We start from the raw sequence: 15,543 nt of genomic DNA, 5'->3' as shown, positions 1-15,543 counted from the left end.
ATTTAAATACAAGTTTGCACGGTAAACACTTGAATAATGGTTTCTTAATTTTTGTTTGCTCCTCTGTTTTTGGCAGTGTTAGTTTTTCTTGCTGTTCGTGATTATTTTGTTGAATTTGTGTTTGTGAATGCTGATTACCCAAATCCAAATAATGATAATCTTGCTTCATATAATCAGTATTTGTCACAATAGATGGATGCAGATGATGGCTTGCTGTGTTTTGAGCAGGTTGGAGATTGACATAATGACTTCCTAAATGGATCACATTAGAGTCTTTCGAGATATTAGTATTTATATTCAGTGCTAAGTTGGATTGACTCACATCATTATTATGAATAATATTATTATTTCCATAAGAGTGAATAAGGGTATGTTGCTGCTGAGTTTTATGCATCATACTGTGATGTGAAGGATGCATAATATAATGACTGTGGGGCTGTAAATGAATGCTTTCAATATTTGATTGCCAATAAATAATGCCAAAAATAAAAATTATTACATAAACGTAAATTTTAACAAACATCTGGACAACACACTTATTATAATATAACTCAATGCAATCTTTGAATACAAAAGTTTGATCATTGGGTAAGTTGTTCACTTCACATGTAATGGACTCATTTTGTGTTTCATACAATTTTCAAACATTACATTAGCTTTAATTAAATAATTAAGTTTATTTGTTGTAGTGTTGTGGACTAACGGTTCAAAGGCCCTTGGTTCAAATTCTGCGCTTCTACAACGTGATTCCCAATTTTTAGTACAAGTTATTTATGATGTTTAGGAAATGGTCTGGAAATGTAAATATTTGGGTTTATAAGAGCTCAAATTTTTTCCTTGATTAATAATAATTTAATTCAAATCAATCCTCACTTGACAATATCAACAATAAATGCTCCCCTGCAAAAATAACCAAAACTGATACTTATTTCTGTATTCAGAGACAAAACTGGGAAGTGCGGAAAGTACATTCTAATCTGATATACAGATAATAACGTGTAGATGAGGACAATGGAATGTACTTTCCTCATCTTAAGTCTTGTCTCTTAATCAGGCATTTGGCACTGCTATTTATTTTCAGCAGTCGATATAACATTTGCACGTTTATTTAATAATAGTATTTAAACTTTGTCAATAATACAATAAATCTTCATAATAATACTTACATGTTTTTATTTTTATAACTGCACATGTTTATTTTTTCCCCGTTGCTTTTGTCTGTGTCTAGGCGGATAAAGAATACAGATCTGTGTGTGAAATAGAGCTAGAATCCTGGACGAGTGTTTTAGACTTGATGGCTGCTTTCAGGTAAAAATCCTGAAAAAGGTAATTAAATGGGGATAAGCCGGCATCGTAGTGTAGTGGTTTGCGCATTCGCCTACTATGCTTGAGATCCCAGGTTTGATTCTCGGTAGGGTCGACGCAAACCTTTTGTTTCAATGCTGTTTTCATTCTCTAATATTTCACTGTCCCTGGACTGGTGCATGAAGCGTAAGATTGATCACCTTAACTTTTCTGTAACAAAAATGATTTAAATACGCTGTGATTGAAGTGCTAATACAGATGCTTATGGTAATTGATTAAAAATAAATTAATTTATTATTTCCCATAAAAGTATAGGAGAACTAGCGATTTGTATTGTCGAAAAGCGATGTTATTTCTTTTCTATAAATGTTTTTTTCTATAAATTCTACGCAGCTTCCTCTGTTGAAAAATATCTAATATTGATATCAATCCCGTCAGCAAAAAATCCAAAACATGCCTACTAAAATTTGGACATAACCAAAATATTGTTAATAAACTTGCGATTGATTCAAAATATATTTATGTAAATATAAAAAATCTGTTAAATGTAAATTTGACTAAAATATATTTTTAAATATAAATTTTTAAACCATTTATTATTTTACATTTTATTTTACTAGCTACCGGTTTTTGAGCTACTACGCAATTTTTTATCATGCTGTCTTATTTTCCTTCTTCTTTAAAATATACGGCACACGAAAAAGATCATTCAACCTTATCAATCAATTATTACCAGTCTACGAATGGAAATCAAATGACACTAAAAATCATTTCCTTGAACTATTTCTCGATAACCCTTGATCTATGTAAATTAATGTCAAATAATATATTTTAATTTGTTTTTAAAAAGATTTCCTAGAATTGTCCATTTTTGTTTCAATTATGTTTAACTAAATATATATTTATCTGATAATCTGAAATTATACCTATCCCAGAATGAGTTTGCTAACTCATGGGAATAGAATTATGTTTTGTACATTTTTGTATTTAAAAAAAAAAGAAAAAAATAAGAAATCCTTGATTAAGGAGCATGTAATTGTTTAAAAACCGGTAGGTAATTAAATCAATAATAAACGATATGAAACAAAGTGTTTAACTATAGTTTTTATAATATAATAAACAACGAAAAAGAAAGCGCTACAAATATGTTTTATTAATGTATATTTGATTAAATCGCATTATTTAAAACTTTAATTCAAAATTATAGAAACGAACTACAGTAAAATGACGCTAATCTGCAGATCATCATAAAATTTTGTTAGAAGATCCTACCACAGCTACATAATATTAATCTCAACTTAAATTAGTTTAAAATTGATTGGATACTTCGACCTTGAGATTGTAGCTCTCAAATTACGTCAGTACCTGATCAACCCAAATCCACAATCGCCGATCTTGTAAAAAATAACTTGTTTATAAAGTCCTCGAGTTGTAAATCGATCATGGGCCCGAGGAATCCACCCTCAAGTTAGCGCGGTCAGTGAGGCAGTGAGGCAGCGAGTGAGAGAGTTAGTGGCTGCTAGTGATGACAATTATTGCTATATCTACCTAATTTTATTAGCATGCGATAATTATTGAATTTGTGTTAAAAATGTTGTTGCTATTTTCATGTGCTAACTTTATATGATTAATTTTTAAGTTATTTAATGTTTTTTAAGCATTTATTCTCATAATTTTAATGAAACATATCAAAAACACTATTTAACATGAATTCATACCAATAAAAATACTTCCTCTTCATTACCTTTCAGCACCTAATGGTGCATAGGGCACTGCATTGGTACACAAATCGCAGCGTATCTTGATCATTTTCAGGGGCTTTGAAATATTTTAGTGTCAAAACACCATTTTAAATAAATATTTCATGTCAACCATGTCGTGGATCAGACCCGAGACATAAAATAAAAATGCTAATGACTTAAAAATAAAACGTATATGTAACGTTGTTACATGGAAATATTGAATTGTAAAACTAATTGAAGTTGTAATTTTAGGAATATTTATTGGGCTAAAATAGACAGCACATCATTGAAAGACATCACTCCCCATTCACAAAGATTGTATTTTTCTTTTACGTATTGGGGAACGTAATAAATATATACGTAACACTAAATTTGTATAAAATTGTATTTTTTTTCTGATTAGTAACTAAAAAAAAATTGTAGATACATACATTTTTCATTTTGTGTAAAAAATAAATTTTCTATTAATACACTGTATACAAAAAACTAGGTTAACAACAATGTGCAGACAATATACATTCATACGTTACGTACTTATTTATTTAGCAGTTGCCTTGCCGTTGTAAATTAATTGACTATGCTAATGCTAATTATGGCATCGCTAGTGGATGCAGTGTTGTTTGTGGCAGATCTCGGGTCGCCATGGAGACGCCGGACGGTGCCAGGTCGATGTTCCCAGGCGTCGCGCGCATGCGTCGCTGACAGGGGAGCAGCCGAGGCTGACTTCGTTGCAATTTGTAAAAAAATATGTATTTAAAAAAAATGGAATAGAAACAGTAACATAAGATATTAGGCGTATGTTTTATAATCAAGATCAGCAATTGATTCCCGTCATTTCCGTTCATTTAAAGATAAAAATTGATTACCTTTATATTAATCAATTTAACATGATGAAAAAAATATTAAAAAAAAAAAAATTAACTATTTTAATCGTAACTATCGTAGATAATATAAAAATTATCTTAAAACTTATTGCAACAGAGAAGGAAAATATTTTTTAAAAGGGAATATGGAAGTCTAGGCATTTACAGGGCTTATGACCTGTCGTTGGCTGGTTTAAGTGGCCACTTTACACACTGTGTAACATTCACCATTCTGCCCATGTTCGAACATCCACATTTCCTCAACTCTTCTATCTGCTGAATTTTGTGAAGTAAAGGAGCTGAAACCTTTATTTTGCCAATGAGATTCATCCGGGTGTAAAGTGGCCACTAAAACCAGCCAACGACAGGTTATAAGCCCTGTAAATGCCTAGACTTCCATATTTCCTTCTCAAAAATGTTTTTCCTCTCTGTTGCAATAAGTTTAAATATGAATAACTCCCTAGGGAAGAAAAACCAGCCAGTCTGCAAGACATACTCAAACATTGTTTATAAAAATTATCACTTAAGCCAGTTCGGAATTATGGTTGCTCAAACAGAAAATACGGTTAAAGAATCGTAAATATCTTGATTCTATGTTCCCCCCTCAAAACATTGGTCAATCTCAATTACCTGGAGGGTTAATTTTAGCATATGTTTAAAAATGTTTGTACAAACTCGAAATATTTTTGAGTATATAATTACTATTCGATTACTGGAAAGCTCGACATGAAATAATTTCTTAAAAGGTGGGTTTGATTTTCAATATTAAATTTCCCCTGGACTATTGCCTAAAACGTAAAACTGATCACCTTACAGAATATTGTGTTACAGAATATTGAAATACACTCCCTTATACACCATTAGGTGTGGATAATAGGTTGATATTGATGATATAATTGCTAGTACTTTTGTTTATGCGTTTAAATCGTTTAAAAAAAAAATTGTTTAACATGTTATCAATCACGGATTATCTGAGACCGGTTGTGACATGAACTCATGGATCAGAAGCCCAAAGTTCGAACCCCGAGCTTACATGGCTTAATTTGCATTTTCTAGCGTGGTTATATTCGATTGTTAAAAATGTTTTATTTAGGGAGATAACGACGCAAATATTTCTTTTTTTTAAATGAATTTGTTAAAAATATCAATGAAATTCCTTGGTTGTTTAATTTAGTTTTTTTCCCAAAATCATTAACTATGTAGTTTTATCGGCAATAATCGTCACTATTATTTAATTTTTTTCTTAAAAAAATATTTTTTGTTCGAATAAAGTAAGAAGTTTTGCAGAAAATTTTTGAAAACCGTGGGCGTCGAAAAGGCGCAAAAGTGTGTCAGCGTCGCGCGCCGGGCGCGGCTGCGCCCCTCGGGGGCGGAGCGCCGCTGCCCGGGGCGCTGAGCGCCAGTCCAGTCCGGTGTCGCGCGTCCTGCGGCCCGCGTCGGCCCAGCCCCGCTCCGTCCGCCAGTAGCGTGCGCGCGTCAGGTGACCGTGTGACCAGTGCTAGCCTTACTAACCTTGTGAAGATGTGTCGTCGGATCGTCGACGCCGACGCCGATTTGAATACTCACTTGTTCAGGATTATTCGCGAGAAAATATTCATCCACGATTATCGGAGGTGAGTTGCCGCGCGAGTAATGCCGCCTTTCAAAAAAACATGATTAATTTCGAAAGTAAAATTCTTATCCCTAACCTCGTTTGCACAAAATGATGCATAGGTCACTGAGTTGCTGATCGAATACCAGTAAAGTTGAGGGTGGTATATTCAATATTACGAGTACAGTGAAGCTAATGCAAAAAATCTTGTTGATCGGGGAATGTATTTGTTTTTTAACGTATTTTTTTTAAGTACAGCAAAAATTATAAATATAATAGTGAATTACATCTTAAAAAACCATGGTTTAAATTCGGTCACGTGCAGGATTATTGATGACAAAATTTTAATCCACAATTATCGGAGGTGAGTTATCTTTCGAGTTGAATATCGAAAAAACAAGCTCATTTTAAAAATCGAATTCATATCCTTGTTCGCATCATCGTATCTAATAATTCATTTGATAATGTATTTTTTTTCCAAACGAAGTACATTCAGGCTTGAAAAAAAACATATTTTAATTATTGCAAACTTACCGGGAATGAACTTAGAATCGTGTGATCAAAAGCAAGATAATCAGGCTCATGCTTCAGGTGGCAAGTGCAGAGATCTTCATAAAATGTTGCAGTACCTTTAAAAACAAATCATTCATGTCAAGGTATATTAAAAACTAAGATATTTAAGGATTTTTTTTATGTGATTTAAAAGGAATTTTTTATTTTTTTATTTTTTATTTTATTTATTTAATGCACAAAATACACAATTTTACATAGCCACAATTATATGTTTTTTATGTATGTGTAAAGGATGTGTACAAATATACATTTATTGGCTAAAAATAGAAGATTTAGTGTTTGTTAACAAAAACATTGATTTACTCAATATATTGTTGATTTCATGTCAATAAAAAAAATCACCTCACCTAGTTAGAAAAATAACAAGGAAATTCTGTGTTTTTTTTATTTGTTAATAGACTATCAAACTAAGCAAAAACTAATTTTATTTATTTTAACGTGTCGTATTATCAGCGCTATGATTTTTTAAAGTGATATAATTTTGAAATTACTCCGCGTGACGTCACAAATTCTCTTCGATGAGTTCTGCTGATTGATGAATTGGCTTTCTGTAAAAAAAAAATCTTTCACAACAATCTATCATTGGTTGATACGAAAGAACTAGTGACGTCGTTTAAAGTAGATCGATTTTACTAAAATAATTTTTATAATTCTTTTCATACATTTTCAAGAAACTTCGCTGTCTAATTTTTACCGCTTAAGAAAACATTTTCTATCCAATTTCCCGTAACGTTGAATTTCCTTATAAAAAGAGTTTTATTAAAAGTATTCAATAAATAAACTTTATCGGGGAATGAATCCGGGTCGTAACGCAAACGCGCTAACCACGAGGAGGAATGCCAATTAGAGGATTCTTAGATTGGCTAGGCAAATGATGAAACGAGGGGATTTATTACTCTGGTCCATAAGCTCTATTTTTGGTTCTGTGTTCGTATCTCCGCTGGAATTCGAGAAGTTATTGGGACCATCTGTCTCCATCTTAGGAAGATAAATGTTTCCCGGGACCCGTAGGCACAGCGAGCTACCGATGCTAGATTCTCCATCTTTATTCTGAGAAAAGTGCCAAAGACAGATCGCAGAGACTTTCGGGAAATTGCGTATCTTTTTATCAACCTACTTTTACTAGGAATTCGAATGAATAAAATAATTTTAATATTTTGTGAAAAATGAATGAGGTTTATTCCGAATTGTTTGTGTCATAGCAATAAAAACGTGTATTGTATGATTTGATTTTTAAAAACGATTAAAATAAGCACCCTTAATCCACTTAAAATGCAAAACCAGAGATAATTTTTAAGAAATCATCAATCTTACATGCATAAAATTATATTTTATTTATTTATTTACAGGGAGACAAACTAACGTACAGTTTTACGTGATGCGTTAATGATATTAAATATTTAATATAGTTTTATATAATGCATTAATGTAATTGAATATTTAATAAAAAGCTTTCTTTAATAGTAAGCAAATTTACTGTCAAGTAAAAAAAGTTTTGTGCTAGAAAAAATAAATATTTTTGTGATATTTTATGGTCTTGTGATATACTAAAATATTTTAATTTTTGGTGCCATTTTCGACGAGTTAAAAATAACTCACTCTTAGAAAATGGAAATCAAATTTTGGTAGAGCGGGGTTCGAACAATAGCCACGGTACTAAATCTCGGTTGTGTTTCGAATTCGAATCGGGTTGTGGTCCCGTGGCTAGAGTTGCGGATTCACGGATCAGAGGTTCTAGGTTCAACTTAATTCCCGTTTTGTTAAAGTTAGTTATTTACAACACGTTGAAAATGGCCAAAAAAAATTTAGTAAATCCTAAGATCACAAATATTTTTTTTTTCCGTTAAAACAGTTTTATTTGGCATGAACGTAATGTTAAATTTGCCTTATTCAAACGTTAATATTTTTTTAAATATACATATATATATGTACATACGTTAATGCATCAAAAGCGCAAACGCCGCAAATACCGTTTATCGATAAGTGGTACCTTTTAGGGAAAATAAAACTCTAAAAGTTATGTTTTTTTTTCGTTTGTATGATATTCTTTATACAGGTCCTTCGTATATACGTCACAATAGACTTCTAAGATACTTAAGATTATATTATTATGTTAGTAGTGTGGGTATAATAAAAAATCAAAACTATTTAACTCAATTACGGAGTGTCCTTAAACGATCGCCTGTAATTGTCTCTAGAATGTATGTCAGGTAAGTAGCAATAAATATAAACGAGTATGTAGGTGAGTACAAGTCGAGTCGGTATGTTGGGACCCGCCTATGGAACGAATTGCCCATTCCAGATTACGATGCACTCGACCAGAATACTAATAGTGGGATTCGCGAAGGTCTCATCACGCTAGTGAATAATGTAGTGCGTTTGCCACGTTTCATTTTGGTTTGGTTAGACAGGTAAGGATGCCTAAAGTGCCACTCATTCATTAATGAAACGTCACTACAAATCCATAATAGTTTTGTTTATGATGCATGAAGAAATGAAATTAGTGAATAAATTAGAATGTGGTGATAAAACGTTCAACATTTTCAACAAAGCGTGGCCAGGGCATTGAAACACTAAACCTTTCTAAATTAGGTTTTTGTCCTTTGGTTTGGATTTTTTCTTGTACTTTTTAAAGTACAAGAAAAAATCTGTTGCTAAAACAACTGAGATTGACGAATATGATAATTTTAAAAATGATGTAGGACATTGTATCGGATTCCTATAAATTATTTTCATAAATAAGAGAAAAAAAAATTGGGATAGTTTATTATCAATACGCTAATTGCGTAAGTTCCTTGTCCTGAATTCTTAGGAATTTCCTGTGTGAAAGAATACGGTTTTCTTATGAATGGGTTTTAAAAATACCTGCATAATTTATTGTGGTACTTTTAATATAAAATATGATATATGACTATTTTACCTATCCTTTAATCAATGTAATTAGAAAGCAGCTGAAAAAGTAAAAAAATTAGTTTAAATTCGTAATAATCAAACAAAAAACCATCACAACGTTTCCCTATAAGGGTAGGCAGAAAGAATGAAACGCCATATCACCTGTCTTTGAATACATCTCGCTTTCTCTACACTTATACATCTTCTTATGCACGCGCCACGATTATTACGATTTATTACATGTCCATCTTTAAGTATTTGTTGGGTTTGATCATACCATGTCTTTCTCGGTCTTCCTCGATTCCAGCAACCGTCAACATTCCCATCGTAAATCTTTTTAGCCGTTCTTTAGCTGTTCATTTTCTCTACATTTCCAAACCAACGGAAAACTCCTCTCTAGATTTTGTCGATAAAGCTTTTCTCCGCCTTATAATATAATGTACATATCTCAACATTTGTGCACCTATTGTACATAGTTTTAACACACATTCGTCTAAGAGATTGAATTTCGACAGCCCCCAGGCCAGGATTCCATTATGAGCTGCTAATTTTGCCTCCTTCGACAAACATTAATTTGTCAAAGTTGACTTAAGTGCACCATTTACTCTGTTCCCGGCACTCACCTTCCTTTTAATATCTTTCTCAGTCATTCCATCTCCAGTAAACATACTTTCTAGATACACAACTTCCTCTACCTGTTTCAGAATAACCCCATTCACAGCGATTGAACAGTTAGTCATACTTTCCTCTCGTTCAAAAACCATCACATTCAATTTATCGACATTCATGAGAAAATCGCTTCCCTTGCATACATTGTAGACTTTTGTTTCTAACCATTGCAGGCCCTCTTTGTTGCAGACAGAGTATACAAAAGACAATTTACCGTTAAATCAGCCATTTTTGCTCCCATTCTTAAATCTTTCATAGAGTTATCGACATATACGTTAAAAAGCGTTGAAACGTTGAAAATCAAGTGTCAATATCGGACCTAAATTAAGTAAACTTGAATATCTTATTTTCCTAATTTACTTTGTTCGCGACATTCACGTCGTTGACTCATAAATTAATATAATTATGTAAATACTGATGTAAACTATACAAAATCAAATTTTTACTTATTTTACACACATTTGAACATTTATCTGTTCATTGTTTTGAATGGACTATTAAAACAAGAAAATAATTCTATATAATATTATATTTAAGAAACTACACTAGATCAACTTTTTTTCCCTTTTTTAAGAGCATCATACCAGTTATTACGTGACAGATAATTATTTTTGCAAATAGTAAAGAAAACTTGTATTTATGTATTTTTTATGTGTCCTCTTGTTTTTTTTTTATTTGGAAAAAACGGACACCACTTATAATTACACCAACAAATTGGTCAATAATATATTCTCCTTTATTATTTTGTGACAAATTTGTCAATGATTTATAGCATTCATTCAGTTGCGTAAATATCGCGAGCAGCTTTGGCAGCATTATTCCCTAGATTTAACAGAAAGAGGTGTCGAAAATACTCACTTTCGTCTACCTAACGTTCCGTTTTGAAGGTTTGTAATGAAATAAAATAATATATGTAACGTAAAAGCAAACACAATATCTTATAGAGTGGAAAATTTTCTTTCAAATGACGAACCTTTTCATTGTTTTATTTAAGCATTTTTAATTTTGTATAAAAACGAACGCAATTTATGTTAACAGCAGTAGATAAAGAATGAACCGTTTTATAGACAATAGTAAGTATCTAATTATTCTATTGAAAATTTACTTTAATAATATAATAGCAGTAATGTGTACGGTCACTCGATAAGCTCCCAGAGGCACCACCTGATTATCGTTCGTTCTGTTTTACGGTATAATATTATACCCGTGGAGGTAATAGTCACTTGTTAGTCAAATACAAATTATAGACATTCGGAAAGATATTTCAATGCCTTGCATGTCAGAATACAACGTGGCATTAGGTACATTTACGTCGCTTTAAATAAATAAATCATTTTCAATCTTATAACACATATTTGTTTTTTTTTTTACATACTTAATTGACTATCAACAATTTATGCATGTCATTCAACTTATTCGTTTCCGATACTGCTAACATATATCATATAACTAAATGTTATTAAATATTTGTACACAACTAGTTACCGAATTTTCTGTCTACCGGTTTCTAGACGTACCCGTCTTTTTGTCGGGACACCAATCAAACCAACATGCAAAACCCACTATACACCTTCACTATAGATGTTGCACAAAAATGTATAATAAATCAAATGCATGACGAGGTGGTTTTATATTTTTGCTGTGCTGAACAACTATGCTGAAGATGTATGGTAGGTTTTGCATGTTGGTATAATTTGTGCCCTGACGAAGAGACGGGTACGTCTTTAAACCGGTAGACATAGAAAAGTTGGTAAGTGGAAATTAAGTATTGTATTTACTTTTAGGGATATATTTAGTCATTTCGAAAATATTTATTTTTATTTTTTTCGTACATTTTTAAGAAACTATGCGCTACAATTTAATGCTCTGATTTTTACCGCGCGCAAGAAAACATTTTTTGTATCCTATTTTCCGTAAGGCTGAAGTTCCTAATTGTTATCACAGTAGTTTCAATTGGCTGTAGATGGTGTAAAATTCAGGAGAACGATAAGTATCTAATTAAATGGTAGGTAAGAGTAAGGTATTTTAGGTGAGCTAAATAAAGTATTTGTATTGATTTACCCGTTCTCCGTGACAAACACTTAGTAAGAAGTTTCGGATCGAAGGAACAAAAATATTATCGTCTAACGTAAAACTATTACCTACTTTGCATTACTCAAGTAAATAATGTTTCTTTGTCGTATTTTCGGACGATATTATTCATTCAAAGTTTGGAAAATAATCCATATCAGCGCCAAAGGAAGAACCAGAAAATACAAATTTTTGCTTTTTTCCGTGATTTATTCGTTAAGTATTAGTAGGCAAACAAGAACAGAAACAGTAAAATATACAATATTACAGTACGACCTCTGAATTCAATATTTTGATTTTAGAAGCGCATATAAGACAATGCGAATGTTGCTACTAATACTATATTTTATAATAAAGCTAGCAGTTGTGTGTATAATGAACCTGATTACGTCATCAGTTCTATTATTACCGATTACTGACAACATGTGATAAATGTTTCATATCAATCTTCAAAACCATTTTTCGTTAAAAAATATTAATGCTGAATTATGAGGTATATAATTATCTACATAACAACACGTCACACCTGATGAAGATCTCATTATTATTTTCATTTAAGAAAATACTTGACTGCATAGACCTAGAACTTAATATTTTCCTCTGAATTTCATGGTTTAGAAAATGGTGTACGAGTATATTTTTGGCATCATAAAATCACTTTGCTGCATACAAGGCAGACTGTTATTCTTCTTGGTTTATTGTCCATTTTAAAGAGGGATCATATCATTTTTTCTTTTATGGAATCTCACATAGGCGAGTAAATTTTAATAATATTCTTGCAAAACGCTTATTAATAATAAATGAGATTATAAACATTATCAAAATAATGTATTTTAATTAAAAAATACGTTGTACTTCCCAGGGAGCTAACAAGATTAAATTTTAGGGCAACAGACTAGGAAAACATTGCTGAGAAGAGTATATGGAAGTATAGGCATTAACATGGCTTATATCCTGGTATCCATGGTTTAATGTGGATTTTTAAATTGTCAATTTTACATAGAAAGTTAGAAATATATAGAAGATAGGTCATAAGCCCTGTAAATTCTTGTACTACCATATTCCCCTCTCAAAAATGTTTTCCCTTTCTGTTGTAATAAATCGACATGTAACGTCGGCCTCGTGGTGTAATGGTCTGCGTGTTTGTCTACCATGCAAGAGGTCTCGGGTTCGATTTCCGACATATTTCATATGAAATATTGATTTAAAATGGTGTTTGATTCCAGAATATTTTATAGTCCCTGGACTGGTGCCTGAAGCGTAAGAGTGATCATCTTACCTTCATGTGATAAAAATGATCAATATGCGCTGCGATTAGTGTACCAATGCAGTGCCCCATGCACCATTAGGTGAAGAAAGGGAATGATGATGATTTTTTTTTTAAAATTCTTGATCGAACTGTTGTAAGATGTATGTAATTTTTTGCTATAAAATAACTATGAATTTTGCTATTATAATTATTGCAAACGCCGAGATTTGTTTTAAGCTGTGAACAATGAAAAAAAATACTCGTATCTGAAGAATGGGTATTGCTTCAATACCTACAGTGAAATAATATTAGAGCGAGCAAAATTAGCTTTGGAAATAAACTCCGGCTGTACAAAACGACAGCCACAGGTGCCATATTTAAATTAACATGGTCGATTAGGCGGTCGCATGTAAGTTAAGAATCGATGTGTTTTCTTCCGTCGTTGGTTCATCAGGATCGCGACCAATTATCAACTGCTCAACACCATCTTCTGTACTACCGTCAGCGTCATGACCAAAAAGGCTTTTTTTTTTTTCATAAATTATAAAATGAGTAAATATGAGGTAATGTTCTACAAGGAATTTCAAACCATTTCATATACAGGTGTTCTTTAAACCCTGTCACATCCGAAACCACGATGATCAGAATGGGCAAGAAGACATATTAGCGTATTTGAAAAAATATTAAGAACAAAGAAAATTTTAAAAAATAAAATATACTCGTATATAAAAACAAATGGTTGCTGACTTCTTCAGGAGTGAAACGAGAAGGGGGAAGGGGAGAGTCTGATACTTCGCCGCGCGATATTTTATTTAAAAAAAAAATATTCGTTCAAAAAAATATTTTAATGTGCCAATATGGCTTCTTGCTCATACTGATCATCGTGGTTTCAGATGTGACAGAGTTTAAAGAACACTCTGTATAGCAAAGAGCAGTTAAAAAAATATTTCAGTACGAAAAACGATAAAACGTTTTTTAACTTTTATAAGCAATAACACAATATCTAGAGATCATAGAGAATGAATCTATATGACACACATAAATTTTATGATTCAGAATTTTAGTTTTTTTATTTGCATTAAGTTATTAAATACTAAAAAGTGTCGTATCTCAAAATGATACTTTTGCAAATAACTGTCTTTTTGCTTACGACGGCAGTATACTCCTCCAGTTGTCCCTAGACTAGATTCGGCTAGGCGGATGGTGGCAGTTACTGACGAGCCTGTCGCAGTCCCGATCTGGTGTTGGTGCTCACCAGGCAGTCATTACTTCTCCAACACTGTCAGCTATACCTACTTTTCCAGATGTCCCTCGACTAGGCTCGCTTAAAGCGGATGGTTGTAATTGCTAAAGAGCCTGTCGCAGTCCTAATCTGGCCTGTCCAAACGTATCGGTGCTTTTGCTATTCCGCTTTTTCCCTCCATACCACCAAAGCGGAATACTCTCCGAGCTATCGTTCCTTCGAGTAGTAGAACTAATGGTTTGCCTTGTAGTTACACGAAGTCGAGAGTCTGTCTGTTTTTTGATCTCATCTAGATTGGACAGTCCGTACGTGTGATATTGAGGCACCGCATAGTCCGACAGTGACGTTGACGCACGACGAGCTAACTTTAATGAAACATTACCCCACTTCTATTCCAAATATTTTATTAAATACTGAATTAATCTTTCGAAATATGTTATCAGAATCTTAAAATTATATTCTACGAATACTTATTCTAAGTGCTTGTTTCAGTGAAAGGCGATGAGGTGACCCGAGTCGAGTATGAGGAGCGAAGGGCTGCTGCTGGTGGCGGTATTCGGGTTGTTGGGGGCGGGGCAGGGGGACGGGGGAGGCGGGGAGGGGGCGCCGGCCCCCTTCTCGCCCTCCGCCACCGCCCCCAGCCCCACTTACAATCCGCCTGTGCCCTGCGAGATCAGGTCCCTGAGGACCGTTCCACGGCCACCACCGGTAATATTATTAATATGTTTGTTTAAAAAAACTTTACGAAAAATTCGAGCACACTCAATTGGGGTTGCAGGCTTTGTGGCATGGGATGTTTTCTAATTGAAAATGCAATACTCTGAAAGTTATGCAAAAAAGCGATAGCCTCTTAATTGCTCGGATGAACTTTTAACAATGTATGCTAACAATGTTTAACATTAAATTAAATTGAATTTTATAAATGTCTTAATCAATTAAGGTGAATTGACATTTATCGTATTACTTTGTATTTATTAAAAATGTATTCAGCGGCCACTTTAGAGAAAAAATCCTGCAAAAGGGAATCTAACGTAGATTAGTCAACCTCATGGTGCCATGGTTATTTCGTTTGCCTAGCATTAAATTAATAAAAATAATTTAATAGTAATTCTAATGCAATAAATATCAATCCATCCAATTTTTCGTGCCGAGCGGATTTTTACCCTGGTGTAAATGGGCTTAACAGTAGGTATATTATAAGTAGCTTTGTACTTATTTCCTTGATCGAAGCAATGCTTAATTGGGTTTTTAGAAAATATTTGTAAAAGCAATGAAAATTTATATAATGTATGTTGAAATATAATTGTGACACTTTTATGTACTTTCACATTGCAAATGGATATTTA

The 15,543-nt window shown here is 32.8% G+C and overlaps 1 protein-coding gene across 1 annotated transcript in view; it reads left to right on the top strand.

Annotated features, from left to right (window-relative positions):
* Nucleotides 1–5,347: 5,347 nt before the first annotated feature.
* The window catches only part of LOC148276410 (metabotropic glycine receptor-like), a gene marked incomplete at its 3' end in the record, with an annotated part of 86,576 nt that continues 76,380 nt past the window's right edge, over nucleotides 5,348–15,543 (top strand). Inside the window, exons 1-2 of the mRNA XM_088234301.1 lie at nucleotides 5,348–5,523; nucleotides 14,690–14,905. Of these exons, the coding sequence (XP_088090427.1) occupies nucleotides 14,720–14,905 (186 nt within the window). The remainder of the gene's footprint in view (nucleotides 5,524–14,689; nucleotides 14,906–15,543) is intronic.

This window comes from Micrasema longulum, unplaced genomic scaffold (assembly GCF_059751315.1).
Source record: "Micrasema longulum isolate JH-2025_06_02 unplaced genomic scaffold, ASM5975131v1 h1tg001219l, whole genome shotgun sequence".
In the NCBI taxonomy this organism is placed as follows: domain Eukaryota; kingdom Metazoa; phylum Arthropoda; class Insecta; order Trichoptera; family Brachycentridae; genus Micrasema; species Micrasema longulum.
The sequence above is the reverse complement of the archived record's forward strand: the minus strand, read 5'-3'. Positions and strand labels throughout refer to the sequence as shown.